Source organism: Acomys russatus, chromosome 27 (assembly GCF_903995435.1).
Source record: "Acomys russatus chromosome 27, mAcoRus1.1, whole genome shotgun sequence".
Classification (NCBI taxonomy): domain Eukaryota; kingdom Metazoa; phylum Chordata; class Mammalia; order Rodentia; family Muridae; genus Acomys; species Acomys russatus.
The window spans coordinates 30,199,047-30,226,481 of record NC_067163.1 but is presented as its reverse complement, the minus strand read 5'-3'; the positions used below and the strand labels follow the sequence as shown (position 1 = coordinate 30,226,481).

At 43.7% G+C, this 27,435-nt stretch overlaps 1 protein-coding gene across 1 annotated transcript in view; it reads right to left on the bottom strand.

The window, feature by feature from the left end:
• Pdgfrl (platelet derived growth factor receptor like) overlaps positions 1-27,435 on the bottom strand; it is a 50,059-nt gene that overhangs the window by 12,203 nt on the left and 10,421 nt on the right. Inside the window, exon 2 of the mRNA XM_051169640.1 lies at positions 24,301-24,598. Coding sequence (XP_051025597.1) covers positions 24,301-24,598 — 298 coding nt within the window. The remainder of the gene's footprint in view (positions 1-24,300; positions 24,599-27,435) is intronic.

The window sequence follows — 27,435 nt, the reverse complement described above, 5'->3', positions numbered from 1 at the left end:
TTTTTCCTGAGGGAAAGAAAGACATTGTCACTAAACAGTTACATCAGCCACCCAAGCGTGGTCTTCACACCGGATGTTTCCTGTGGCTTAGGAGTCCCGGCATAAGGTGCCAAAGCAAATGGTTCTAATCCAAGTATTCATCTCAGATATCCAAATGCTTCAGTCCCCTGGGGTTCGCATAGTTTCCTGATGGAGTGGAGAGCCTCTTGCTTCTTCTTGCAACAGTGTTCAGTATGAGCACAACTTTAAATTTAGCGCATACAAAACGTCTAGGTGTTGGGTCCTGAACACAGCCCTGTTGTAGCTCCCTGCTGGATGGCTTATTGCGCCCACCAGGCCTGCCAAGAGGGGGTGCACACTCCCACTCCTTCCCCTCTCTCCTCTAAACTGGACGGAAATCTCTCCTCCCTCAGGAAGCTTCTAATTACAATAGACTTTCAAACATCTCCCCGACTTTCTCCTAATGAAGTAGTGGGCCCTCCTGTTTTTCTGCCCCGCTGATACCCCTGGCTTCCTGTTATTACCCTGGATGCTGGCAAGGAAAGGGACGGTGGCATACTTGTTTGTTTCATATTCTCAAAGGGGAAAAAAAAAATCTGTGCCCAGTACATAGTGTAGATTCCCGAAATACAAGTGAATTGAAGCTGAAGCAATGCACACATTGACAATGAAGGCAGGCACACAGCTCCCTACTTTGCAGATAGTTTAGACCCAGAATGTCCATAGGCCCATATGTTACAGGGTTGTACCCCAGTTCATGAGATTTAGAGGAGATGATGGAACCCCTAAGTGATAAGGCCTAGTTCCATCTCTCTTTTCTGGTCACTGGTGCCTGAGGAGAATGAATCCTTCATCCCCATCCTCTGTCGTTTTTAATGGCTTCCTAGACATGGGGGAAATGACTTTGCCCCATTGTGCAATGCCAACAGGATATGCTACTATGGCGGCCGTGATGTGCCACCGTGAGACCAATTCAATGGGGTCCAACGGTCATGAGCTCAAAGTTAAAAAGGTGTGAGCCAAAACAGTAATCCTTTTACTTTCTTTTCGAGACACACGGCTTTGTCGTGTGGCCTTGGCTGTCCCGGCCCTTGCTTACAGACCATGCTGGCCTCACAGCGATCCACCTGACTCTGCTTCAGGAGTACTGGGATTGAAGGCATGTACCGCCAGACTGGCTTTTTTTTTTTTTTTTTTTTTTTTTTTTTTTTAATTTAGTATTGCTAGAGTAACAATATGGCAGATTGGAACACAGAAGCCAAGTAAAGTGACATCTCCGAGAAACACAGCAGGCGACCAGCTAAACAAGCCATGTACGTTGTTGTGTACCTAGGATGTAGTAATTAGATAATAAGATGTGTATAAAGCACATCTTTATAGAAACAATTGAGGAAGATACCATGTCAACCCATGCCACCCGCATATACACCTAGGTATATGCACACACACACACACACACACACACACACACACACACACACACACACATGCGCATGCGCACAATGCCTTGTTAGGTGTACTATTTCAATTATTTCTGGTGACACATACTTGTAGGTTCGGACCAGCTATTGTGAATACTGCTGGGGCAACAACGAACACCACCCACTCTGCACTGGAGAGTGTTAGCACGGCAAAGAAAAACCGGTGGACTTTAAGGAAATTGCATTATTCAAGAGTTAAAACTAACAACCATGAAAAGACCCAGGAATAATTGACCAGGCTCTCATGATAAAAACGAAATTCTCAAAGGGTGGGTTGAAGAGGACCACGGCAGCCTTGAAGAGGAGGCGAGACAAGCTGGGCTTGCATGGCTGCAGGAGGAGGGGCAGTAGGGATGGGGAGGAAGCAAAGTGTGCTTGCTCAGGGAACTGCACGCCACACCAGGACTGCCAAGAACATACTCTGCCGAACTCACTGTGGCGACTCTAGTGTGCAAGTGGGTAGGAAAAGATGCAACAATATATTGGAGAGTTCATCCATTGTTTGCAGAGTGAGATGGGAGGAGGGTGTGGGGACTCACAGACACATGGTTGAGAGCAGGTACACTGTGTGTGGTCATCACCTAAGCAGTGGGAACCAACCTTCACTCTGGGGAAATGGTGAGACCACCATGGCTAAGGCAGGAGCAGATAGTCTCAGAATGGGAGGGGTAGAAAGGAAAGAGAGTCTGAGATGCCACGCTGTTGCTGCTGCTGCTGCAATGAAGAGGTGCCGAGGCATGAGCACTGGAGGAAGTGGAAATCTGTGAGAGAGCCAGGGATTTGCCACGGATGGGCTAAGAAGAATGAGATGGACCAGGAGTGGCCTCGTGACTTTAAATCTCTGTGTCAGAAGGGATAGAAAACTTTGTGATAGAAACAATTGAGGAAGATATCCCATGTCAACCCATGTCATCCGCATATACACCTAGGTATATGCACACACACACACATGCACGCGCACGCATGCACGCCCAAAGGGATAAGAAACAGAAAAAGAACATATCATGGAAGCCCTACAGAAAAGCTTCATGAATAGATTCTCAACAGGATCAGATGCCTTTAAAAGAGCATGCTAAGCATAAACACACAATTTCATTTGGCAGTAGGAAAGTCTTGGGCAACCATCAAAAGGTTAATTTCAGGGGCTGGCAAGATGGCTTAGTGTACTTGTTTTTCTTACAGAAGACCCAGTTTCAGGCCTCAGCACCCACATGGCAGCTCGCAAGTGTGTACTGCAGCTGCAGGCTACCAGTGCCCTCTTCTGATCTCTATAGGCACCAGACACACACACACACACACACACACACACACACACACACACGCACACGCACACGCACACGCACACACGCACACACACACACGTAGGCAAAATGCTTGTACACAGAAAATAAGTAAATCTTAAAAAAGAAAAAAAAAATAATTAATTTCATAGGTTAAAATAAATGACAAAGGGGAAAGAAAATGGAAGTTGAGGTTTCCGCAGAGTCAGAACCAGCTAAGATACCAAGCAGCTTTTCTGGGCCCAGCACTTGTTTGTGTGGCAGTAGCAGAAAGGGTGAGAGGTCATTCCTACCAGGAGCTAAGTGGGCCCATAAAACCTAACCCTGGAGGGTAACTCAGCCACCACCATGATTGGAGCGCTGTATCTTTAGCAGGCTGGGGGCTGAAGGAAGGAAATGCCCTGGAAAACATTTCTGCATATTTCCACCCCCTCTTCTATGCAAACCTCGTAAAACAGGAAACAAATGATTTAAGAGGATTACAGTCCAAATGCCTGGATTTCAAAGTGCCCATTTCTACTGGTGGCCTTGCATAGTCCAAGCAGCGGGCCGCCAGAGATTTAGGCTGTGGCCAAGGCTGCTGGGTGCTGAGCATGTGTCATGAGATGGGGACAGCACATGCTGAGCCCTGTAGAGACAATGTCTAAGTGGAGACACTTCAACCAAAGGCCCTCCTTTTCTCTTGTAACCGTCCAACAACTCTGGTGAGGTAGGAAGAAGTGAGGGGTGGGACGAAGAAGTGAGGGGTGGGACGTAGAAGTTAAAAACAATGGTCACAACGAAGGTACCATTAAAAGCTGGACCAGGAACATCAGGATGAACTCTGGTCAGATTAGCTTTGAGCATCCTAACACATCAGCTTATTCTAGGTCTTTTTTTTTTTTTTTTTTCAAATTTGACATTTCTGACCTAGGGAGTAATGGAAAAGGCTAGGATTCAAGAAACATTAGTTCAATGTTTAAAATATTTTGAAGGAGCATTCATTCAATGTTTATAACCTCCTCCAATGAGAGAGAGAGAGAGAGAGAGAGAGAGAGAGAGAGAGAGAGAGAGAGAGAGAGAGAGTTCCTGTTACTGGAGGTTTGGAACTTCTCACATTTGGCCCAGCTTACTCTCTCAGAGCACCCCAAGGCATGGATATTGGCACAAAGAAAGGAGCTGGCACCTCCTGAAGATAGGAGCCATGGTGCCTCTTACCTAAGGCAGCGACCGGATAACTATGGTGAGTCCTTTCCTTAACAGGCCACAGGCAAGGAGTAAGCTGTGGTTTAGAACATAATTATTCATTGGTTCTGTAAGTACTTATGGCTATACGTCAAACTGGAGAGCCTAGAGTGGAGATGATGGAGAGGTTCTAGAGAATTCCTTCACTCAACTGCGGTACGGCGAGTACCAAGGGAGGATAGAGGAGGGGAGCCAGAAAAAGACTCAAGACCTGAGGAGGTTTTTAGGTAGCCAGAAAAAGTCTGAAGACCTGAGAGGGTCTCAGGAGCAGGGATGGGAGCTAACCAGCCTAAGCAGGGACCAGGAGCCAGGGATTCAATGAAGGAGATGTCCTGACTGGAGGAAAAAAGATGATGAGTGACCAACAGAGAGAAACATGACTGGGACATGAGTGGCTGCTTTGTGAAAGAGGCCATGAGCTCTAGGGAACTTACTGACCAAATTCAAGCTCCTGCCCCATAGTGACTTTAGGATTTCTGAGTGAGTGTTCTCCCATTCCCTGTGCTGCCTACACCCACCCCTGCAGATCTGTAGTGAGAACAGTCATTAATATCTAGCCCTTATGGCATGCATACTGGGCATGGATGGCACTATGTTCTTCAGATGAGTCACGGACGGCACAGCCTCAGCTCAGAGGACAACCCTGAGTGTTTTAGACAGCACCATCACAAGGGCCCAGGCTTCTTTTATTCCTCACAGCCACCCTAGGGTGAAGCTTCTAATCTTTCCTTTTACTGACAAGAACCCTGAAACTTGGAGAAGCAGCCCCTCCGAAGTCCTCTGGCTGGGTATTCTCGTCGAACTGAGTGTCTGTCGCACAGACTCGATCATAAATGCTTGTAAGGGAAAGGCATGGATTTCATCCTATCAAAACAAATCCAACTGATGTAAATCTGACCAAGAAATAACACCTTTAATTTGCTTGGAAAACCTGCTATCTGTGGCCACCCCACTCCACAAACCCACACACGGCAAACAAAAACTTGCATGGTCTGATGAAATCAGCCCATTTGTAGAAATCAAGTTAAGAGAAACAAGGCACCTTGTTCCGCGGAAATACATTAAGCCATCTAGCAAATAACGGAAGGCAACTAGCCCTAGGAAAACTACTGGCTGGTAAGCATCTACTACATAAATGATGCTGCCCACGGTACGTGGTTACTGTTTCTCTGACACATGTGGTGGTGCTGACTAAACCAACAAGAGCAAACTGTCTGGTGTTCTGTGCACTCTGCTAAGTGTTCTACCTCCCCTATCTTGGTTTTCCTGAAGCCCTATGAGGCAAACGCTGTGGTTATCTGTGTTACAGGGGAACACATCAAGGCCAGAGTGGTTAGGATATTCAGAAAGAGCTGGAACCTCGGGATAATAGGAAGCTCCATTTAAATTCCTTTCTCAGGCCCACACTCATCTGTCTAAACTCAGACTTCCAGCCTTGGACACTATTTTTAAGATGGCATAAAAGCAAAAGCAAAAGATGCAACTAAACATCTGATTTCAACATTCATGTCAAGAATTAATTAATTGGTTGCTTTCTACCACGTGTGAGGAGCTGGGCCAAGTATCAGTGGAGATAAAGACTTGGGATTGCTAGTCTGCATTTCAGGCATTTTGCAGAGGGCCTGTGTTTACTCTAAGTCTCAATTTAAGAATGAGTCAGAAAAGAATTACTCTGTGATAGGCTGGGGATGGTGTCATATGAATGGAGCTCAAATTCTTACAAGCAGACAGCTGGGGAAACCATATTGAAGCTGTCTGCCACAGTTACATTTCTTTTTTTAAAGGAAGAAAGAAGTTGTATGTATGAAAATTCACAGAGAACCAAATATGCAAACTAAGGAACTTCAAAGTAAATTACAAGTCTTTTTTTACTTTTTTCTTTTCTCTTTTTTTAATTAGGTAGGGTTTCTCTGTGTGGCCCTAGCCATCCTGGAACTCCCTCTGTAGACCAGGCTGGCCTCAGACTCATAGAGATCCTCCACCTGCCTCTGTCTCCAAAGTGTTGGGATCAAAAGTGTGCACCACCGTGGGCCTGGTTTGTCAAATACAGTTCTAACTTCTGAAATCAGGTTGAAAGAGGGCCAATAAAATGCTGGGCTTGCACTCTCAAGGGCTGGGAGTTCATCCCCAGAACCTATGTTTACAAAACAAACAAACAACACATGCCCTCATATACATTCATACTTTCTTACACTCACATATACATTCCCAGTTAACCACACTCATGCATTCACACTCTTACACTCACACACTTACACACTCATTTGCTATCCTCACACACTCACCACTCACACACATACGTTTACATTCTCACACTCACATTCTCCCCCACACATAAAATCAGGTTGAAATGTTCCAATTTCCTATCATCAGCTCATCTGTCAACTTCTGCTCCATACCTGTAACCACCTGGTAATCTGTCAATCATATATCTCTCTCCATCCGCACACCATCTAGCTCCATGCCCGAGTGCTAGCCAATGAACTATTCCAGACTGTCGCTGGGTAACTACAGTGTGCCTCTTCCAACAATGGGCTCTGGCGATGTGTGTGAAATGTGACATCTGCTACGGTCACTTATGCCTGAGCCTTTCTGTTACTCAGAAATAACAGTAGGGGACACTATGTGTGACAGCTATCCAGATCAGCAGCCAGCCTCTTCATCTGTCTGTCTATCTCATCTGTCTGTCTTGGTCTCGGTCTGTTTCTGTTGTCTGTCTGTCTGTCTCTGTCTTGGTGTCTGTGTGTCTGTCTGTCGCTCTCAAGTCTTCTCCATGCCATTGACCAGACCCTGAGCACCATCCCGGGACTTTCACCTGGGACTCCGCTAGCCTGCTTTATCAGTGCTCTTGTTGCCTCTCTATCCAGCACACCCTCGGTTACCACAAACCAAACCCAGGCCTCCTAGAATAATGCCTGAAAGATGCTTGTGGCTCAACACTGCCTCCATGGGAACAGGTTGTTGCTGGGTCCAACTACACTAGTAAAAAAACCATGTACAATTCTGAGAAGGTTGTGTGACACCATTGTCCTCTGTCTCACTCTCCTCTCTCAGAGCTATTCTTCGCCAAATAATGAGCAGAGCTTTTTCTTGTTTATCTAAAAATGCTGATGAGCTTATTCTACATGGTGAGACCAGAAGGGCCAGTACCTAAGAAACTTGGGAGGCTGGGGTTCAGCCTGAGGGCCCCAGAAACCCACCCACCCCCACCCCAGCAGTTTGAGAACAACTCAAGGGTGCACTAGTCACTTTTTCCACACCAATCGGCATTATTTTTGTAATCAGCATAAATGATATCCTGGGTTTTTTATGCCCCTGGAAGAATTCCTGCTGGCTGTGCCAGTTGGGAATTTATATTCTAAAAAGGTATCACAGAAAGGTATTCAGGATAAGTAAGTTAGTTTATGAAAATGTGCAAACATTTGCATGCATGTAATGTAAAAGGAAACCTGTAAGATCCTGTACTCCAGAGTTAAAGGGTGTGTATTGGGACTTTTAGTGGCCCCTTTAATTTGCTTTTCATGGCTTTTAAGTTGATGTTTATTTCTTTGAGATAGATCGTCATGTATACCATGCTGTTTTCTCACTGGATGTGAGGATGAGAATGACCTTGAACTTGGGATCCTCCTGCCTCTGTCTCTTGAGTGCGAGGTCACAGCATTGGCCACAACACCTAGTTTTATATGGTGCTAGGGATGGAATGGGAGGCTTTGTGTACCTCAGGCAAATACTCTTTCCACTGAGGGACACCTCTCGGCTTTTAAGTCCATAAATCAAATGAGTACGTACTGATTGTAGTAAGAAAAGCTACCACAAAAGTAGACTGTGCTAAACCGTACAAAACCGCTGAGCAGACAATCTACAGATACCCAAGCGAGTGTACTTTAAATATCTGGAGGTGACCTCATGTCACCTTTTTAGAATATAAATTCCCAACTGGCTCAGCCAGCAGGAATTCTTCCAGGGGCATAAAAAAAAAACCCAAGATATCATTTATGCTTACAAAAATAATGCCGATTGGTGTGGGAAAAGTGACTAGTGCACCCTTGAGTTGTTCTCAAACTGCCTGGGGGGGGGGGGGAGTGGAGCTCCTGGGGCCCTCAGGCTGAACCCCAGCCTCCCAAGTTTCTTAGGTACTGGCCCTTCTGGTCTCACCATGTAGAATAAGCTCATCAGCATTTAGATAAACAAGAAAAAGCTCTGCTCATTATTCGGCAAAGAATAGCTCTGAGAGAGGAGTGAGACAGAGGACAATGGAGCAAGCCTCTACCACCCTTGCTAGAAAAACAAGCTGAGGACCCCTAGTGTGCAAGGCCACAGCCACAGTGAGTGTATTATGGCCAAGCTAGAATAGCGAATGCAGAAAGCCATGCCCCCCCCCCACCCCCAGTCCATTTGCGTACCACACAGAGAGCTCACCTTGGAGCAAGCCTCCCCAAGCTCTCTTAAATACATTTCATGTGTGTTCTCACGCTAATGCCACACTGCTGGTGAATCTCCTGAACTAACATTAGAAACATAAAGACCCAGGAAGGCTAGAGGACTGTTGAAAACTGGGCCTAAAACTAGTGTGTTTTTAACAATTGGTTTATTAAATATAGGAAAAATAGGCTTCATATACTTTAACCACATCCATTCCATCTTATTTCTTGCCTCTTTTTCTCTCATGTCTATCTTATATTTTCATGTCTTTTTTTTTTTTTTCTAATCTAGAGTTTACATAAGAGAGAAAACAGCAGGTGGGCTTTCTGACTCTGGCCTCCTTTACTTAACATGATTCTCTCCGGCTCCATCTATTTTTCTACAAATTATAGCAGAGCTTCCTTCTTTATGGCTGAGTAACATGTCATAGTTTATTCTCATAAACTATGAAACAAGGACAGAACTACCATATGGTTCTTCTCTCACACTTCTGGGAGCCAAGGTGGGCATACAGTGGGGATAGCTGCACTCTCATGCCTATTGCCAAAACAAGCAAGCTGTGGGATCCGGCAAAGCTTATTCATCAATACATGAGGAAAATCTAGTTTACTAACAGCTGTAAACATGAGCCAGCCTCCTAACTCCCTGTGGGTTGAATCTACTCATTTGTAAAATGTAGAGTCCAGGCCAGAAGATAACTCTCCAGATGGGCTGCGTATTGCAATCGCCACTTAGCGCTTTCTTCCTCTTTCTGTCTTATTTTCGAGACCTGATCTCCTACAGTTCAGGAATCCCTTGCTCCATGAACCAGCCTTCCTCTGGCCCCCATAGATGACTGGGAAAGAAGCTCTCCAGCAGCTTCAAGCACTCATATTGCTCTTCTGAAATTGTGTCTGGTATGTATTTTATGTCATTTCTTTCTAAGCTGTTTCTGGTTGGAGCCTGGTCTGGTTTTCTTCTCAAGTGTGTGTGTGTGTGGGGGGGGGGGGTATGTGGTGTATGGTGTGTGTGTGTATGTATATGTGGTGTGTGGTGTGGTGTGTGTGTGTGTGTGGTATGTGTGGTGTGTTTGGTGTATGGTGTGTGCTTGGTGTGTGTGCACGTGGTGTGTGTGTGCGTGGTATGGGTGCTCATGGTATGTGTGTGCATGGTGTGTGTGTGGTGTGTGGTGTGTGTGTGTGTGTGTGTGTGTGTGTGTGTGTGTGTGTGTGTGTGTAACTTAGGAGACTCCTTATAATAGGTTTTTGCACTCTCCTCAGCTGAGTATCTATTGATCTCAAGCTGTGACACTCTAGTGAGTGTTACTTCTTGTCGTCTCTTGTATGGATAATTGTTATACTCTGTTCTTTTCCCCAAATGCCACAGCCAGATGTGCTATATTAGACCATTCCACAAGTCACCTAGGTAGACCAATATAGGAGAGGACGTTCTTTCATACCAGTTTTGGTCTGTAAGACAGGGTCCCATGCCTTAGGTTACCTTGCCTCATCTCAGCTACTGACTGGAGCTTACAAAAAGGATCACTGATGTTACAGGAACAGGTGAGCTGGCAATGGCACTGACCTCTTTTCTGAGGCAAAGGAGACACCAGGAGAAGGGCAGAGAATGAGGTGAGGCCTTGGGCAGCAGGACTGACCTACAGTAAAGTCAGGATCAAATCTAGAAGGTCAAAGGATCATGAGGCCATGTGACAGAGAACACAAGTCGGGGATCCCAGTGGAAGGATCTGCCCAGGGGCCAGGTACTGAGAACCTGCAGTATAGTGTGGGTGCACGGGTCGGGCAGGGAAGCTGAGTCCAGACAACTGAGGCAAAGCTCCAACAACTTGGTTTACTCATTTTTCATGGCATGTGGCTCTGAACAGTTATTTACCATGGGGCAGCAAAATTTTCCATTTTGTAACTTATCCTTTATTCCCCTTTTCCTGCCTTTCTCATCTGACAAACCTTTTATATGGCTTCACTTAGACTTTATATACTTGGCACAAGTGTTCATTCCTCAATAATATCCATTTTCATTTTTTGCAAATAAAAACCCAGACCTCACCCACATACAGACATATGTGTTAAAGCAGGATCACATTCGGAAAGTATGCACAGTTGCTCAGTGACACCCCAAGCCCCATTTTCCACTGAACAACAGCCTCCAAGATTGTCATCTGCAAAAGTTTTGTGATATTCCAAGCTAGTCTGGACTTGGCACATGGACTTGAATTTACCACTGTCATCTTTTCATACTTTAATGCACGTCTGGGAAAATCACATAAAGACTTTTCTCAAGAAAAGAGAGGATTTGTTTAACATTCTTTTAAAATAGAAGTCAGCAGAAAACATTTCCTCCTTCCTTCAAAAGTACATAGGGGCTGGGATCAGATTATTGGACCTCACAGTACCCAGAACAGTTAGTGTGCACCATTCTGCACTCTGTGGTGTTGTGGACTGTGCTGATCAGCCTTCCCTACCCATGAGAATCAGCTTTTAATGAGGAGGGTGCATTTTGGCTCACAGTTTATGGTGTTTTTGTCCATAATGCCTTGGCCCCAATAAAGAATGCCATAGTGGGAATACATGGCAAAAAACAACATTGCTTCATGGAATCTAAGAAGCAGAGAGGGGGTGGGGGAGACAAACAGAGAGAGGAGACAGAAAAAGACAGAAACAGAAGGAGACAGTGTGAACATGTGCGTGCGCGCGCGCACACACACACACACACACACACACACATAGGCCAGGAAGAAGAGAAAGGAAGGGATCAGAGTCTCAATGGTCCCTCCAAAGACACATTTCCTTTCTTTTCTTTTTGTTTTCTGTTTTCCAAGACAGGGTTTTTCTATGTGGCCTTGGCTATCCTGTACTTACTTTGTGTAGACTAAGCTAGCCTCAAACTCACAGAGATCTGCTCGCCTCTGCCTCCCAAGTGCTGGGAGCTCTAAAGGCCTTCGAGTTAGCAAGGTGGCACACCCAGCTCCAAAGACACATTTCTTATGATCCAATTTCATTTCACTAGACCCCACTTCCAAAGGTCCTAATAGTGCTATAGGCTGGACACCAAGCCTTTGGGGTAACACTCTAGACCCAAATTACACTGAGACACATCTAGCTTGTAGGAAACTGACATAAGAGACTGAGGCCAACAGGCTGGCCATTTCCCTGTGCATTGCCTCTTTGGGATACAATAGAATGAATAAAAATAGCTCAGCTTCACTGAGAGACTTACTACATATGCCAAATGGTTTACCCACATGACCTCATTCTCTGCTGATAACAGGAGAGGAGACTGGTTCTATTATTACCCTCCCCCACCCGTGTCCCTGAAGGGAACATAGCTGTGATTTTTCTGTACCATACTCACTGTCAGAACATTCTGTACACCCGGAGAAGACTTCACCCTGCCTCGCCACCAGTCTATCTCTAGGGGCATGTAGGGACCTGTTCTGGTGCCATAGAATGTCCTACCTTCAGGGTGGGGCAAGTTCTTTATTTTTCATTTCCAGGGTGGAAATTCATTTGAAGATAGGTATCAGGGGTTGGCTACAGCATAGACTTTTGTTTCCTTGCCACAATGAGGACTTAAGCCAGCACCTTACGTATACTAGGCAAGCACACAACTGCTGAGCCACATGGCCACCCTTGAGGACACTTTCAGCTTGCTGTTGCTCTAATTTCCTTTCGACTCCTGTGATAAAACACTGTGACCCTAAGCAACGTTAGTTCAGCTTACAGGTTTTTCTGTTGTTGAGAGAAGCAAGGGCAGTAACTTGAAGCAGAGCCTTTGGAGTAACAGTGGTTGCTGGAACAGTCTCGTGCTCAGCGACTTTTCTATACAACCTTTTACCATCACTGTTGTCCTAAGGATGGTACCACTTATAGTGGGGCGGGACCTCTACATCAGCTAAAAGTCAAGGCAATGTCCCTCAGAATTGCCCACAGGGCTCTCTGGTTTAGGCAATTCCTAAATGGAGACTTTCCGCTCAGGTGACTCTAGACTGTGCCACCTTGCTAACTGGGACGCCTATGTGCATGGACTCAACCTGCAGCTCCAAAGGAGGAGAAAGAGAAGTGGGACCCACATCATTTTTATTTATTCTGCCAAGAAAATCCAGCTTTGAAAGAAAGAGTCTGAACTTCAGATAAATCCACAACAAACAAAATGAATTTACTCAAGTGTACTGAGGTGTGTGCGTTGACACAGTTAAAGTGACAAGTGCTGGTTTGTGCGTGTGTTACCGAAATGAGATGGGAAAGGCAGACCCCTCTCTCTCCCCACACACCACCAGCGGGTGTCCTCTCTTAGCAGTGAGTTCCTTCCGGTCAGAAATGCTCCTTCACATTCTTTTCTTCTAAAACGCCTTTTGGATGGATTCCTTTCCTGGTGCAAGCTGGGGAGACAGGCTGCTTAGCAAACTGGCCTGCAGCCCACTGTCTGCTTTCCTGGCCCACCCTCCTTTGTGTAGTCTGTGGGTGGGGTAAGCTGTTGCAAAGGGCAGCCAAGTGGAAACACAGATGCCTTCTCTTCTCTGAGAAGCTATGTATTGTTCTCAGAGGAACCAGCCATCAAAGAGAGCTGAGCCTCACCCACTCCTCCCAGCTTAACATCCTACACCAGACACCACAGACACATCCTGAAAGATAATGTTTGGCCCCTTATTTTCCCCAACACCCCCTGGAGCAGGCCTAGAAACCACCACCCTGTTAGCTAAAATGTTTAAAAACCGTCTCTCCTGCACAGCTCCTTCCTTCTGGCATTGATATATCTAACCCTTTGGCTGGGCCACACATTCCACATTTCTTACTTTGTGTCCTGACTCAGCACAGTGCCACGAATCTCTGCTGTCCACCCCAGCTGAAATGTGTGGTCTGTTTGTAGAATGGATGGAAGTGGACCGGGTCGATGCACCACTCTATGATCTGGAACATTCTTATACTGTAACGTTTCACTGCGTCGACAAAGTGAAAATAAGTACATTTCTTTTCTATCCTATGAGGGAGCAGAGGACCAAGAATGAATGTTTTCACACAGTCTGAGAAGAACAAATGTGTGTGCATGGAGAGACCGTGGTACACTTGGGCTGTGATGAAACCTTGTAGCTTGTATATTTTGCACTCAGCATTTCTATTTTCTTTCTTTTTCTTTTGTTTGCTTTTTTTTTTCCCCAAGACAGAGTTTCTCTGTATAGCTCTGGCTGTCCTGGAACTTGGCTATGTAGACCAGGCTAGCCTCAAACTCAGAGATCTGCCTGCCTCTGCCTCCTGAGTGCTGAGATTAAAGGCGTGTGCCACTACCGACTGGCTGTTTTTGGAGACAGGATCTTACTATGCCCAGAATGTGTAATGTAAACTGGGCTGGCCTTGAACTCACAGAGTCCCACTTGCCTCTGCCTCCATGGTGCTTGAACTAAAGAGACATGGGCCTAGCCTGTGTGTGTGCGTGCACGGCATGCACAAACACATGTAATTAGTAGGGCTCATAATCATATTAGATGTCCCTCTAAATTTCCCCAAATGGCTGAGAAAGACTGCCATGGCGTGCTTCCTCTTTGCCTGTTGGCATAGCCCCCACCTCCATTGCCTCTGAGAACCTTACCGTTCACACACTCCCTCACAGTGACAGGTGCTGTTTCTCTTCTTCTAGGTGGTTCCCACAGGCTGTCCTCCCTCTCTAGAAATTTCTTACTTTCTTCTTCACCCTCCTTTACCTGGTTAACTAAATTTCCAGATATCAGCTTGAGTTTTTGCCTCCCTGGTTTCTTGTTTTTTGTTTTGTTTTGGTTTTTGTTTTTTCAAGACAGGGTCTCTCTGTGTAGCCTTGGCTGTCCTGGCCTCACTTTGTAGACCAGGCCTCCAACTCACAGTGATCCACCTGCCTCTGCCTCCCAAGTGCTGGGATTAAAGGCGTGAGCCACCACTGCCTGGCGCCTCCCTGGTTTCCGATAGCATTATGCATACCAACTGTATTAAGCTGCTCTTTTAAAAGTCTATCTTCCTCTAAGATGATAAGTTCCATGGCCACGGCCTCCACAGGACTTCTTTGCATATTAGGAGAAGCTTTAAAAAAGCGTTTTAATAAGGGAAGGGTGCAGAGAGATCAGGAAATGGAGCTTGCAGTAAATGGAAACAAACACTGGTTGTTTTTTGAAGTACCCCCTCTTTCCTGTCTCAGAGAGATAGGTTGTCTACGCACTTGGGAATAACCCAATGTGGAAGTGATACCCCGATGTACCTCTAGACCTTGCAGCATGTTGCTGTAGCTTCTGAGGGACCTCTTCTGGGCTCCTTTTAGCCATTCAGTCATCCTTTGCAATCTTTTCCTGAAGACAATTATAATGCCGATAAAGTCTGCCACCTAGTGGGCATTCTGATTATGGCATGGTTTGGAAATGAGTCACTTCAAAGCTATCCCAGGAAGTCAAAAGTGCATCCCTCTTAACTTGTTTTCAATCTAAAACTTGAAAGTAGATACATTTTATACAGCCCTATCCTAGGATGTACCAAGTATATCTCTCCAGAAACTGTCTTTCTGAGGCCGACAGTAACTTGAATCAAAGTTTATTCCACTGGACTGATCGCAGATCTGGAGGAGGGTGGCATCTCCCTCCAGCTATAAGCCAATGGACCAGGCCAAGTTCTAGAACTCATTCTGTAGTTCAGCAGTATCAGCCACTTATCTCTCTGCCTGCACGTCATTTACCTCATCCGAGCCGTTACTAGGCCGTTACTAGGCGCTGAAAGGGCGGGGAGAAAGGGAAAGAGTGGCCAGCGGGTACAAAGGTCCAGTTTGGGGGCAATGGGGATGGGATTGGGTCCTCCTGTATTTTGCTCAGTAGAGCGACTATGGTTAATGATATTAGATTGGACACTTCACAATAGGTAGAAAATATCATTTTGAATGTCCTCGCCACAACGAAATGAAAAATGTATGAGACGGTGAATAATGCTAAATAGTCTGATTCAATTAATACACATTATGTACATGTATAAATCACTCCACTGTACCGCTACTTAATATACGCAATCACTGTGTGTCAAAGTTAAGGCTTTGTGGCTACAGCACTGGGTGTCTTCCAGAGGACCAGGGGTCAATCCTCAGCACCCACGGAGCAGCTCACTCCAGTTCCAGGGGGATATACTCTCATCTTCTGGCTTCTGTAGGCAAAATCCCCATACATATGGGTGGGGTGTGTGTGTGGGGAAGAGGGCAGATTTTAAAAACAACAGAAGCTAAACATGGTAGCCTATGCCTGATATCCTCAGTACTTAGGACACGGAAGCAGGAGGATTGCAGTGACTGTGAAGACAGCTTAACTTTCTCCTCAAAAAGAGCAAGCAAGGAAAAAAAGGTGGCAGGGGGTGAGGATGAGGTGGGGTGAAGACCTTAAGTAAAGCCATTTTTAAAGTTTTTTTTTTTCAGCTTGAGAGTTCAGTGATGGAACTGGTTAGGGGTGCTTGCTGCACAACCATGAGGGCAAGAATTCAAATCCTGGTGCCCATGTAACAAGACAGGCACACCACAAAACCCTATAGCTGCAGCTCTGAGGGTCCACATGCCCCTTTCTGACCTTTGTGTGGACAGAAAAAAACTTTTAAGTAATTAAATAAAGTCTTTCAATATTAAATAAATTAAAGCTCCATGACCCTTTCCCCAGGTCACAGATCACCATTGATCATGGTGGTTTAACTGTAGCCCTGCTCTCAGCTCCCATCCCCAGCATCACTTGCCCTCTGATGACCTGCATTTGCCAGGAGGCCCTGTACTGGGTACCAGGGTACACCAGGAAAGAGGTCTTTCTCCATCTCTGCTAAGAGATGTGGATGTGGGAGAGGCAAGCATTGAGGTAACGTAGCAGCAGGGAAGGAAGAAGCAAGATGAGGGGATGTTGAGGAACTCTAGTCTCCAGCTTCTCCAAGATGTAGCTAATGACCTCAATGGCTAGAAGATGGAGGTCAGGGGCGCTGAGGTAAGAGAATCATGGGTTCAAGGTCATCTGGGTTACATAGCAACATCCTGTTGAGGAAGAGGAAGAGGAAGGAGAAGGAGAAGGAGGAGAAAACACAAAACAAAACAGAAGAGATAAAACATGAACTGACTAGTGTCATGTGTTCACCATGACCAGGCAGGATGCAGATGAGCTGTCTGCCTTCCCCTCCTTCCTTTTGCTGCATACAGCACGCACACACAATAACACATATAACACATACATGCAGTACATACAGCACATATGAAAGGCATGTGTGCAGCCCACTCGTGTGGTGAATGCACACGTGCACTCATGGCTCTGAGTATCGTGCAATGTGGTGTGAGTGGGTGTGTGACTGCAAACCAACTTCTGAGGCTGTGAGGGCACCAGATAGTTCCTGATTTATGACAAGAGGCAGTAAGGCCACCTAAATGCAAAGAGGAACAACAAAAACCCTTGCATGGTCTCCCTCATGTGTGGATCCTAGCCTGTAATATACACATACATACATGAAAACAGCTCTGTGTGTGGGGTTAGAATAATATTTAGAAAGGATAGCAAGAACAGGTCATAGTAAGGACAGAGCACAGGCAAGAGGACACATGAGTTATGTGAAAGGGGATAGAAAGGGAATTGTCTTTCTAGTTTCAATGCTCATGGTTGTTCTTTCTGTGGTGGCTAAGTGTAATTGCCGGTGAAAGTGTAAAACCCTAACTGAAGCTCCATGCTTTATAATGGCCATTCTAACCACATTAGACGTTCACTGAGGCACATCGAGTTTGGGACGAGGCATATTTGAGTGGCTACCTCAGTCTAGTTGTGTGATGTTTTGATTTGTGAGTTTATTACAATACAGTGATTTTTTTTCCTTCTTAAAAAGCACCCATCCTGGGTCAGACCTTTTATTGGCAATGCCTGTCCATAACACCATCTCCATCTTCATGACCTGGATAAGGACACTGGGTCTCGGGGAATTACTAAGCAAAGATCACTTTGCTGGTACCTGGTTAAGGCAGGTCTCACTTCCAGCTGTGCCTCACCTGCTGCCACTTTCCATAACATTCTCCATCACTGTTCTCACAGCAGGAAAAGTATAAGATAAAAACGTTATGACCTGAAAGTATCTCTTAGAGGAGACAAATAAACAATCATGGCAGGTAAGCTGTGTAGAAATTTTTTTTACACTATTTAGGGTGAAATGTACCAAACAGCCACAAACTGGGGCCAGGGGAGAAACAATCCTACATTTCATCAATGTAACATTGTTTTCCTATTAAAACAACAAATAGGTAGCCTGTGAAAATGGAAATGTAAACTATTGCTAGTCAAAACTCATTGGGACAATATATTGAAATATTTGTTTAAAAACTAACTTTCTCAAATCCCAGGCTCAACATTGAGAGAGTCCTTGCAGGCAAAATCTATGCCAAAACAAATACCCTTTGGCAAGCCAGTGGGCAGCAAGGGACTTTGTAGCCTCTAGTCCTAAAGAGAGACTAAATCATATCAGGGTGGGTAGGGATTTTTTTCCCATGTTGGTATTATGTTTTATCCTTTGTCAAATATGGTGTCTATGAGTACAGCCAGACCCATCAACTCACTTCATATTTAATGAGTGACTTGTGACACTCCCAGCAAGTGGGAAAAACAAACACATATAGTGTTTGCACTTGAATTCTATTTCACATAGCGGGGCCTCTGCAGGCTGGAGTCCTTTCTTCTTTATAATGGCCCATGTTTGCAGTTAGAGACAAGGACAGCTCACTGTTCAGTAGAAGAAATGAAGTAGCCTGGAGATTAAGTGTGGACAGAAGTGTTGAACTTTAAACTTGAACTTTGTTTTCAGGAAGTTCCTGATGTTGGTCAAAACTACCTGGTTCCACAGAAGCACAGCTGAGAGACGTCTAGCCTGATAGCTGAGAAAGGCTGGAGAGAACCTGTTCCACAGGAAAGAGAACACAGGCCGAGCGTCCTACTTCCCACAGGAGCTGCATTCTGAGAACAATTTCAAGAGTCTGTTTCTTAGAACTCTGGTGTCAAATCAGTTTTCTGTGGTTGTTTGATACAAGGTTATGACTAGATGTTTCTACATTGTTTTTTTATTGTGTTTTATAGGTCCTTGGGGGCCACATTGGTTTTTTTGTTTATTTTAAAAATAAATTCCCTACTATTCATGAATCAAATGGCGTTTAATGGTATAAAGTCAACATCACACCTCATCTTGATTTTGGATGTTCCTCTTTGATTCAGCCTCAGGTCCATTTATTTTTGAATCTTCCAAATGTTTTCAAATGTATTCCAACATGTCTCTTAGCTACACCTTGCAAAATACTATTATAAAGTGCCAAATCATTGTACACAGATCTTCTAGGCTTAGAATGTTTGTATAAGTAAAAGACTAAATGTTCAAAGTGCTTTACCTAGGTCAATTTTGGTTTTTTCTTTCTTCTTTTTTAAGATGCATTTATTATTTATACAGTATTCTGGACACATGTGTGCCTGCCCACCACAAGAAGGCACCAGATCTCATTACAGGTGGTTGTAAGCCACCATGTGGTTGCTGGGAATTGAACTTGGGACCTTTGGAAGAGCAGACAGTGCTCTTAACCTCTGAACCATCTCTCCAGCCCTATGAAGCCTAGTTTTAAAAAATTATGCAAATCTGGCTTTATGCCATTTTAAATGTATATGGTAAATCCCTCTTCTGGGTATGTATTAATAAGAATTGGAAATAGGTCCTGTACAACAAAAGATCCTCCGGAGGAATCTCCATACCTGATCTCAAGCTGTACTATAGAGCAATAGTAATTAAAACAGCATGATACTGGCATAGCAATAGTCTGGTTAATGAATGGCATCGAATTGAAGACCCAGAAATAAATCCACACAATATGGATACTTGATTTTTGACAAAGAAGCCAAATCTATTCTGTGGAAAAAGGATAGCTTCTTCAACAAATGGTGCTGGTCTAACTTGCAGAAAAATGCAAATAGACCCATATTTATCACCATGCATAAAACTCAAGTCCAAGTGGATTAAAGACCTTAACATAAAACCAGAGACACTAAATCTGTTAAAAGAAAAAGTGGGCAAGAGCCTGGAACACATTGGCACAGGAGACAACTTCCTGAACAACTTCTCACCAACAGCCCAGGTCTTAATGCCAACAATTAATAAATGGGAACTCATGAGGCTGAGAAGCTTCTGTAAGACAGAAGACCCTGTCAACAGAACAAAGCAACAGCCTACAAACCGGAAAAAGATCTTCACCAACCCTACGTTGGACAAAGATCTCATATCCAAAATATATAAAGAGCTCAAGAAATTAAACACCACCAAACCAAATAACCCAATTGAGAAATGGGGCTCAGAATTAAACAGAGAATTCTCAACAGAGGAATATCAAATGTCTGAGAGACACTTAAAGAAATGCTCAACATCATTAGTCATCAGAGAAATGCAAATAAAAACGATTCTGAGATTCCATTTTACACCCAACAGAATGGCTAAGATAAAAAACCCCAAATGACAGCACATGCTGACAAGGATGTGGAGAAAGGGGAACACTCCTTCATTGCTGGTGGGAATGCAAACTTATACAAATACTTTGGAAATCAATCTGGCACTTTCTCAGAAAACTGGGAATAGGGCTACCTCAAGACGCAGCTATCCCACTCCTTGGAATATACCCAGAAGATGCTCCACTACACAACAAGGACATATGCTCAACCATGTTAATAGCCTTATTCATAATAGCCAGAATCTGGAAACAACCTAAATGCCCCTCAGTCAAAGAATGGATAAAGAAACTGTGGTACATTTACACTATGGAATACTACTCAGCTATTAAAAACAAGGAAATCCCAAATTTTGTGGACAAATGAATGGAACTAGAAATGATCATCATACTGAGTGAGTTGGCCCAGATGCAGAAAATCTCATATGGTATATACTTACTTATAATTGGACACTAACCCAAAAGGAAAGTCTTCACTTACTAGGAGATGGGGATAGATGCGAGGACATCCTATTGGGACTCTAGGTGAGAGAAGTATGGGAGAATGGGGAAATAGAAGGATCCAGAGAGTCCTAGAAACCCACATAATGGGTGGATGTGGACCCAGGGGTGGTCTGTTCAAACTACTGCACCAACCAAGGATAATACATGCAGTAAACATCGAACCCCTACTCAGATCTAGCCAATGGACAGGACATTCTCCACAGTTGTGTGGAGAGTGGGAACTGACTCTGACATGAACTGTGGTGCCTCATATTCTCTGGTGGCACTCAGATAAAGAATAGGCAGGCTACCAGGATGAGACTTGATAGGCTGTGACCATATGATGGGGGAGGAGGTCCCCTTCTGTCACAGACCTAGGGAAAGGGAATAAGGTGAAAGAGGGAGGGAGGGAGGAACGGGAGGATACAAGTGAGGGGAAAACAATTGAGTTGTAATCTGAATAAATTAATTAAATAATAAAAAATATTTGGGAAGACATTTACATAAAAAAGAATTGGAAAGAGGATTGTAAAAATACATGTGTGAGCCCTCATGTATATTGCAGTATGGCTTATGTGGAAGCAAATGTCTACTGATCAATAGATCAATTTTTAAATGTGGAGGGTACATATAAAGGAATATAATTTGACTTTTTAAAAATCTGAAAATTTACAACATGACTAAACTCTCAGTAGCATGCTAAGTAAATCAGGCAGAAACAGCAAGGACTACATGATCCCAGTAATGTAGTCATCTCAGAAACAGTGGAGTATGCTGGCTGGCAGGGCCGGGGAGGGAGGAAAGAGAAATAGAATCGTTCAATGGGCAAAGAGTTTCAGTTACACAAGGTAACAAAGTCCTAGAGATCTGTAGGGTAAGTGCCTGTAGTCACCATGCTGTTCTGTAACAGGAGCTTAACATTGTTAAGTGGGAGGTTATGTTTAGGAACACACACACACACACACACACACACACACACACATATGTGTATCATATATACATGCAACCGAAAATAGTGAAAACAGAGGCCATGAATTTGAAGGAGAATACGGATATACAGAAGGGTTTGGGCGGGGGAAGAGGGAAGGGTGAAATATATTAAATGATCATTTAAAATTTTTAAATGTTAAGGAATGGAGGTATAGCTCTCTGATAGAACACTTGTCTCACATATGTGAGGCCCTGGCTCAGTCTTCAGCAACACACACACACACACACACACACACACACACACACACACACACACACACAAAATTGAGAGAAAATTTCTGTTTTTTTTAAAAACACAGATACACATTTGTAAATATATGTAGGGTTTAAGATGCCTGCCTCCCACATTCCTTCCCCCACTCCTGCTATTCCCCAAAGATAGCACCCTATACTGCCCTACTGAGCATTAGGTTGTACACAGCATGCCCACTATAGCATTGCAAATATATCATTTCCCCTGAGCCTTAAAATTCCTTCATCAATGCTAAGCCACAAATTGTCAATAGTTTTATATATGGAATCACCAGATTCATTGCCTCAGGATAATCAAATGCTTTTGTATCTTTCAGTTTGTAAATAGGTCTCACCATGGTCTTTAAGCCTGCAGGCCAGAAGAGGACATCAGACTACATTATAGATAGTTGTGAGCTACCATGTGGTTGCTGGGAAATGAACTCAGGACCTTTGGAAGGGCAATCAGTGCTCTTAACCTCTGAGCCAATTCTTCAGCCCCTCACCATGGCTTTTTATACTCTTGAGCTTCTAGATGAGGCTTCAGTAACTGGAGAGACTTTAGTAACTGTAGGTGTTGGCAAATTGGAAAGCCTATTCCAGATACTATGAAAATTCATCCTTATATGTCTGTTGCTCTAGAACCACTTCTGGTGTCAAAATCTTTTTTTTTTTTTTTTTAATTATTTCTTTATTATGTATACAGCATTCTGCCTGCAGGCCAGAAGAGATGGTTGTGAGCCACTATGTGGTTGCTGGGAATTGAACTCATGACCTTTGGAAGAGCAGTCAGTGCTCTTAACCTCTGAGCCATCTCTCCAGGCCTGGTGGCAAAATCTTAATTAGTCGGTGTCCTCAAAAGAAACAGAGCTTACAGAACGAATCTAAGAAGAAAACCCCTCACAGGTGTACCCAGCCACTTGGGTTTCAGCTAATTCCAGAAGTAGTCAAGTTGACAACCAAGAACAGTCATCGCACAGATTATTATAACCATGACATCCTACAGCCCTCATCTTGTGCTCAAGGAAACCAAGACCCAAATAATGTAGGTGATGTCCTCCAAGATACATAGAGTTTTAGCCTCAAACACATTCCCACACATTTATACCTGGTACTTAGGGTTCTCTTAGTACCATATGAAATAGGCTCTACATTCTTGCTTTCCACAGTGTTCTCTCTCTCTCTCTCTCTCTCTCTCTCTCTCTCTCTCTCTCTCTCTCTCTCCTCTCCTCCCTCTCGCCTCTCCCTCTCCGCCATCTACTCTCCGCTCATCTCTCTCTCTCTCTCTCACCCTCCCTCCCTCCCTCCCTCCCTCCCCCTTTCATTTCTGGACCCCAGGACCTTATATAGATTAGAAACAATCTCTACCACTGAGCACCAGCCTTTCCCCTTCCACCAGAAGGGAGATACTCAGACATAAGAAATCTTTGGTCTTTGTACAAATCAAATATTCATAAGAGTAAAACTAATCAGATACAGTTGAAAGGTTTCAAAGCAATTAACACTGGTCTCTAGGAAGTTTGCTCATAGGAACTCATTTGGCCATTTTGTTTTTCCCTATGATTGTTTAAAAGAGCACAGAACACTGAATACATTATTCTTTCTTTCACCAGATGAATCCTTAAATAATCATTTCTGTGCACTATGTTTTCCTATAAAAGTTTGTTTTCCTATTCATTTTTGTCATGGTTTCCTATAAAATTTTCTGTAAAAAAAAAAGTTGTGGAATGAGTGACGATTTTTTAACTGTGGGAAAAATTTCACTAATTTCTGCCATAATCAAAAAGCAATCATTTTTCTTCATTCATGCCTTAGTTTTAAGATCATACTTAAAATAAATGCATTTCAGACTCAAAGATCTTATTCAAAATCAGCAAAATATGAACTAAAATTTTCCCTTATAAATCAGAACATAGAGCAAGAGTTTGGAACACTCAGCCCTAAATGGGTTGTCTCAATCAAATTCCTCCCCTCCAAGCTCAGGCAACCTCAGGGAAGAGGAGGCGGAAAGAGTGTAAGAGCCAGAGAGGATGGAGGACACCAGGAGAACAAGGCCCCCTGAATCAACAGGAGCGAAGCCCAGATGAACTCACAGAGATGGAAGTAGAACGCACAAGACCTTCCCGGGTTTGTCCAGGTCCTCTGCTCATATATGATGACTCCCAGTTCAGTGCTTTTATGAGATTCCTGAGTTTGCAAACGAGTGGGTCTCTGATTCTTGTGCCCTTTCTTGGGCTCTTTTCCTTGTATTGATTTGTCTTGTTCAACTCTGAAGTGGCAGTTTTTGTTTTATCCTATTAGGTTTTATTTTGTTATATTTTCTTATTACTTCTTAGAGGCCTATTATTTTCTAATGAGAGACAGAAAGATAGTGGATGCAGATGGGAGGGGAAGAGGAGGAGAAACAGAGTAGAGGGAAGACAAACCATAATCTGGTTATATTACGTAAAGAAAAAAAAATCTATTTTCAACAAAAGGAAAAAATTTCCTTTGAAAAAGAAAATGAAAGCGGGGCATTATTCTTTTATCCATACTCTGTCTCACAATGGTGGTCACCTGGCAGGGTGACACTGAAGACACCCATTCTATTTTGTAGTCATGTGGAGTGTAATGGTGGATGTCAGAGGTAGTACACCACCAATTGATGGAAGAAAAAAAAAAAAAAAAAAATCAAAGCCTTGGCCCAGCACAGTGAAAAGGAAGCCAGCGATGCTCACCTGAGGCGGGAGTCCTTGAAGGTGTCCAGGTATGCGGGGTAACTCCACTCCACTTTGCTTCCTTTACATCGGAGCTCTACAGTTTGCCCTGCCATCAGACTCATGGTGGCAGCAGGCTTCTGGAAGCGACCTTTGTCCATTGCTTGCATCATGATAGACTGGCTCTTTGCTGTTGCGTCAGCTGAGTCCCTGTCCTTTATTTTAGGAATCTTGGGTTTGGCCTTTTTGTTGGTAGGTTTGATCCTGTTTTCTCCTTGCTCCTTTGGACGCTTGTTCTTGGCAAGATGTTGACCAGCAACTGCAAAGGTGCGAGGGGAAAGCAATGAAAGATATTCCCAGAGTGCCAGAAACCCACAGCAGGGGACTACAAGGCTTACTCCTGGTTTGAACCCAAGTCCTTTTCAGCCATAATCATAAGCCATAAAGCAATTATTTTCTTTATTCTTTAGCTTTAAGACAATAATTTACAATAAATATATTTCCGTTTCAAAGATATTACTCAAAATTGGCTAAATGTAAATTAAAATTTGTCCTTAGAAAACCAGAACATTTTTAGCCAGGCATGGTGGTGCATGCCTTTAATCCCAGCACTCAGGTGGCAGAGGCAGGTGAATCACTGAATTTGAGGCCAGCCTGATCTACAAAGTGAGTCCAGGACAGCCAAAGCTACACAGAGAAACCCTGTCTCGAAAAACCAAAACCAACCAACCAAACCAAACAAAACCAGGACATTTTTCTTTGGTCATCTATCTCACAATGGTGGTCACCTGCAAGGGCTGCATTGAAAACACTCAGAATGTGTTTCAGGTCTCACCACTCCCTTTGCTTGGTGCTCGGTCTAAGGAGGCTCTTGAAACGCAAGGACGTGTAATCAGTCTCTAAGGACAAGAGACACGAGTAGCACTAGAAATGCATTCACATGACGTAAAACTCCTCTCAAAATGGAAATGAGGAGTGGGTGCTATGGCTGTTGGGGGTCTAGCATCCAAAGTTTACAGGGCTGGGGATATAGTGCAGGTGGCACAGTGCTTGTCTATCAGGCAGCGGAGCCCTGGGTTCAATCCCTAGCACTGCATAAGGCAGTACATCGTGGTACATGTCAGTAAGCCGAACATTCAGGATGTAGAAGCAGAAGAACCAGAAATTCAAAGTTCTCCTCAGCTATACAGTGAGACTCAGTCAACGTGGGCTCCATGCAACCCTGTCTTTTAAAGAGGCCCAGGAAGCATGTACTAGCTTAAAGCTTTATGTGTGAGTTATTGAAACCCAACTGTAGGACTGGGAAGGTGGCTGGGCTGGTAGAACACCTGCAAGGAAACTATGAAGACATGAGTTCAGTCCCCGGCAACTACACAAAAGCTGGTGTGTAATCCTAGTGCTGGGTTTGAGAAAGAGGATGGAAAGGGACATAAAGATAGGTGTGTCACTGGCTCACTGGCCATACAGTCTAGTCGATGGGTTCAATCTAGGTTTGATGGGAGACTGTTGTAAAAATTAAGGAGAGTGGTAGTAGGGAAAGAAACCCAACACTGACCTCTGGTCTCTACACACACACACACACACACACACACACACACACACACACACACACAAACTCACCACCACCACCACCACCACATCACCACCACCACCATCACCACCATCACCACCACCACTATCTCCACGACCATCACCACCACCATCACCACCACCACCACCACCACCACCATCACCACCACTAACAACAAAAATCAACAAAACTCTCAACTATAGCAATGGCGTAGAGTTTAGCTAATGACTATTTTTGGAGGCATATTTTTACCAACATTTTTGAGGGTTTCCAGCAAACAGTGATAATACAAAGCTTATCCAGGACTTCAAAACACAATTCAATAAGAAGATAGAAACATTGAAAGGAATCAGGCTGAAATGAAGACGTAATTTTAAGCCCTAATAGACTAACTATAAACTCAAAGGAAAGCCTTACAAGTATAATGGATCAAGCAGAAGTTAGAATATCAGGTTTTGAACCTAAAGTAGAGGATCTAGACCAAGTAAGCAAGGAATGTAAAAACAAAATACACACACACATACATATACACACAGAGAGAGAGAGAGAGAGAGAGAGAGAGAGAGAGAGAGAGAGAGAGAGAGAGAGAGAGAGAAAGGAACGCATAGAAAATGTGGGATACCATGGGGGGCACCTTCAAATTATAGGCATAGATGAAGGAGAAGAATCCCAAGTCAATGTCATAGACCAGATCTTCAACAAGATCATAGAAAATTTCCCCAAACATAGGAAAGACACACCCATACAAATATAAGAAACACACAAAGCATCAAATAGAAAAGACCAGAAAATAAATCCCCATGGCATACTAAGTATACAGGACTAGGAGAGTGTACGGGAAGCTACAAGAACAAAACCACATGTCACATATAGAGAAAAACCCATCAGAATAAACCTGATTTCTTGATGGAAACTTTCAAAGCCAACAGAGCCTGGAAAAAAATGCATTACAAGTCTTAAATGGTTATGTCTACTAACCTAGATTAATATACTCAGCAAAACTATCTCCTGTAATCAAAGGGAAAAGAAAAATTTGCACAGAATAACTGGCTGAAAAAAAATTTATACCCAACAAACCAAACATAAGTAAAATACAGGGAGCATTATTTCAGGTTAAAGAGAAAAACGGGCAAAGGAGAGATCTCTGGAAAGAAATACGAGGACAAAAGGAAATAATTATTAAAACACAAAAAAACCCACTGAAGAAACAAATAATAATGCCTCAAACTCAACAACATGATGACAATTAATAGAAACATTTCAATAATAGCTTTAAATTTCGCTGGCCTCAATTCTTCAATTAAAAGACACGAGCTGAATGAAGGGAATCAAGAAACAAAATCCATTTATCTGTACTCCAAGAAAAACATCTTACTTGTAAAGATAGGCACCACTCTAGAGTGAAAGGCTGGACAAAAGCACTCGAATCAAATGGGACCAGAAAGCAAGCAGGCATGGATATCTGATGAGAAAGGCTTCAAACCAAAACTACTCAAAAGAGATAAAGGACACTTTATTCTAATCAAGGAAACAGTTAACTGAAAAGTTACTATCCATTGCTATCCTAAACATATGTGAACCAAACT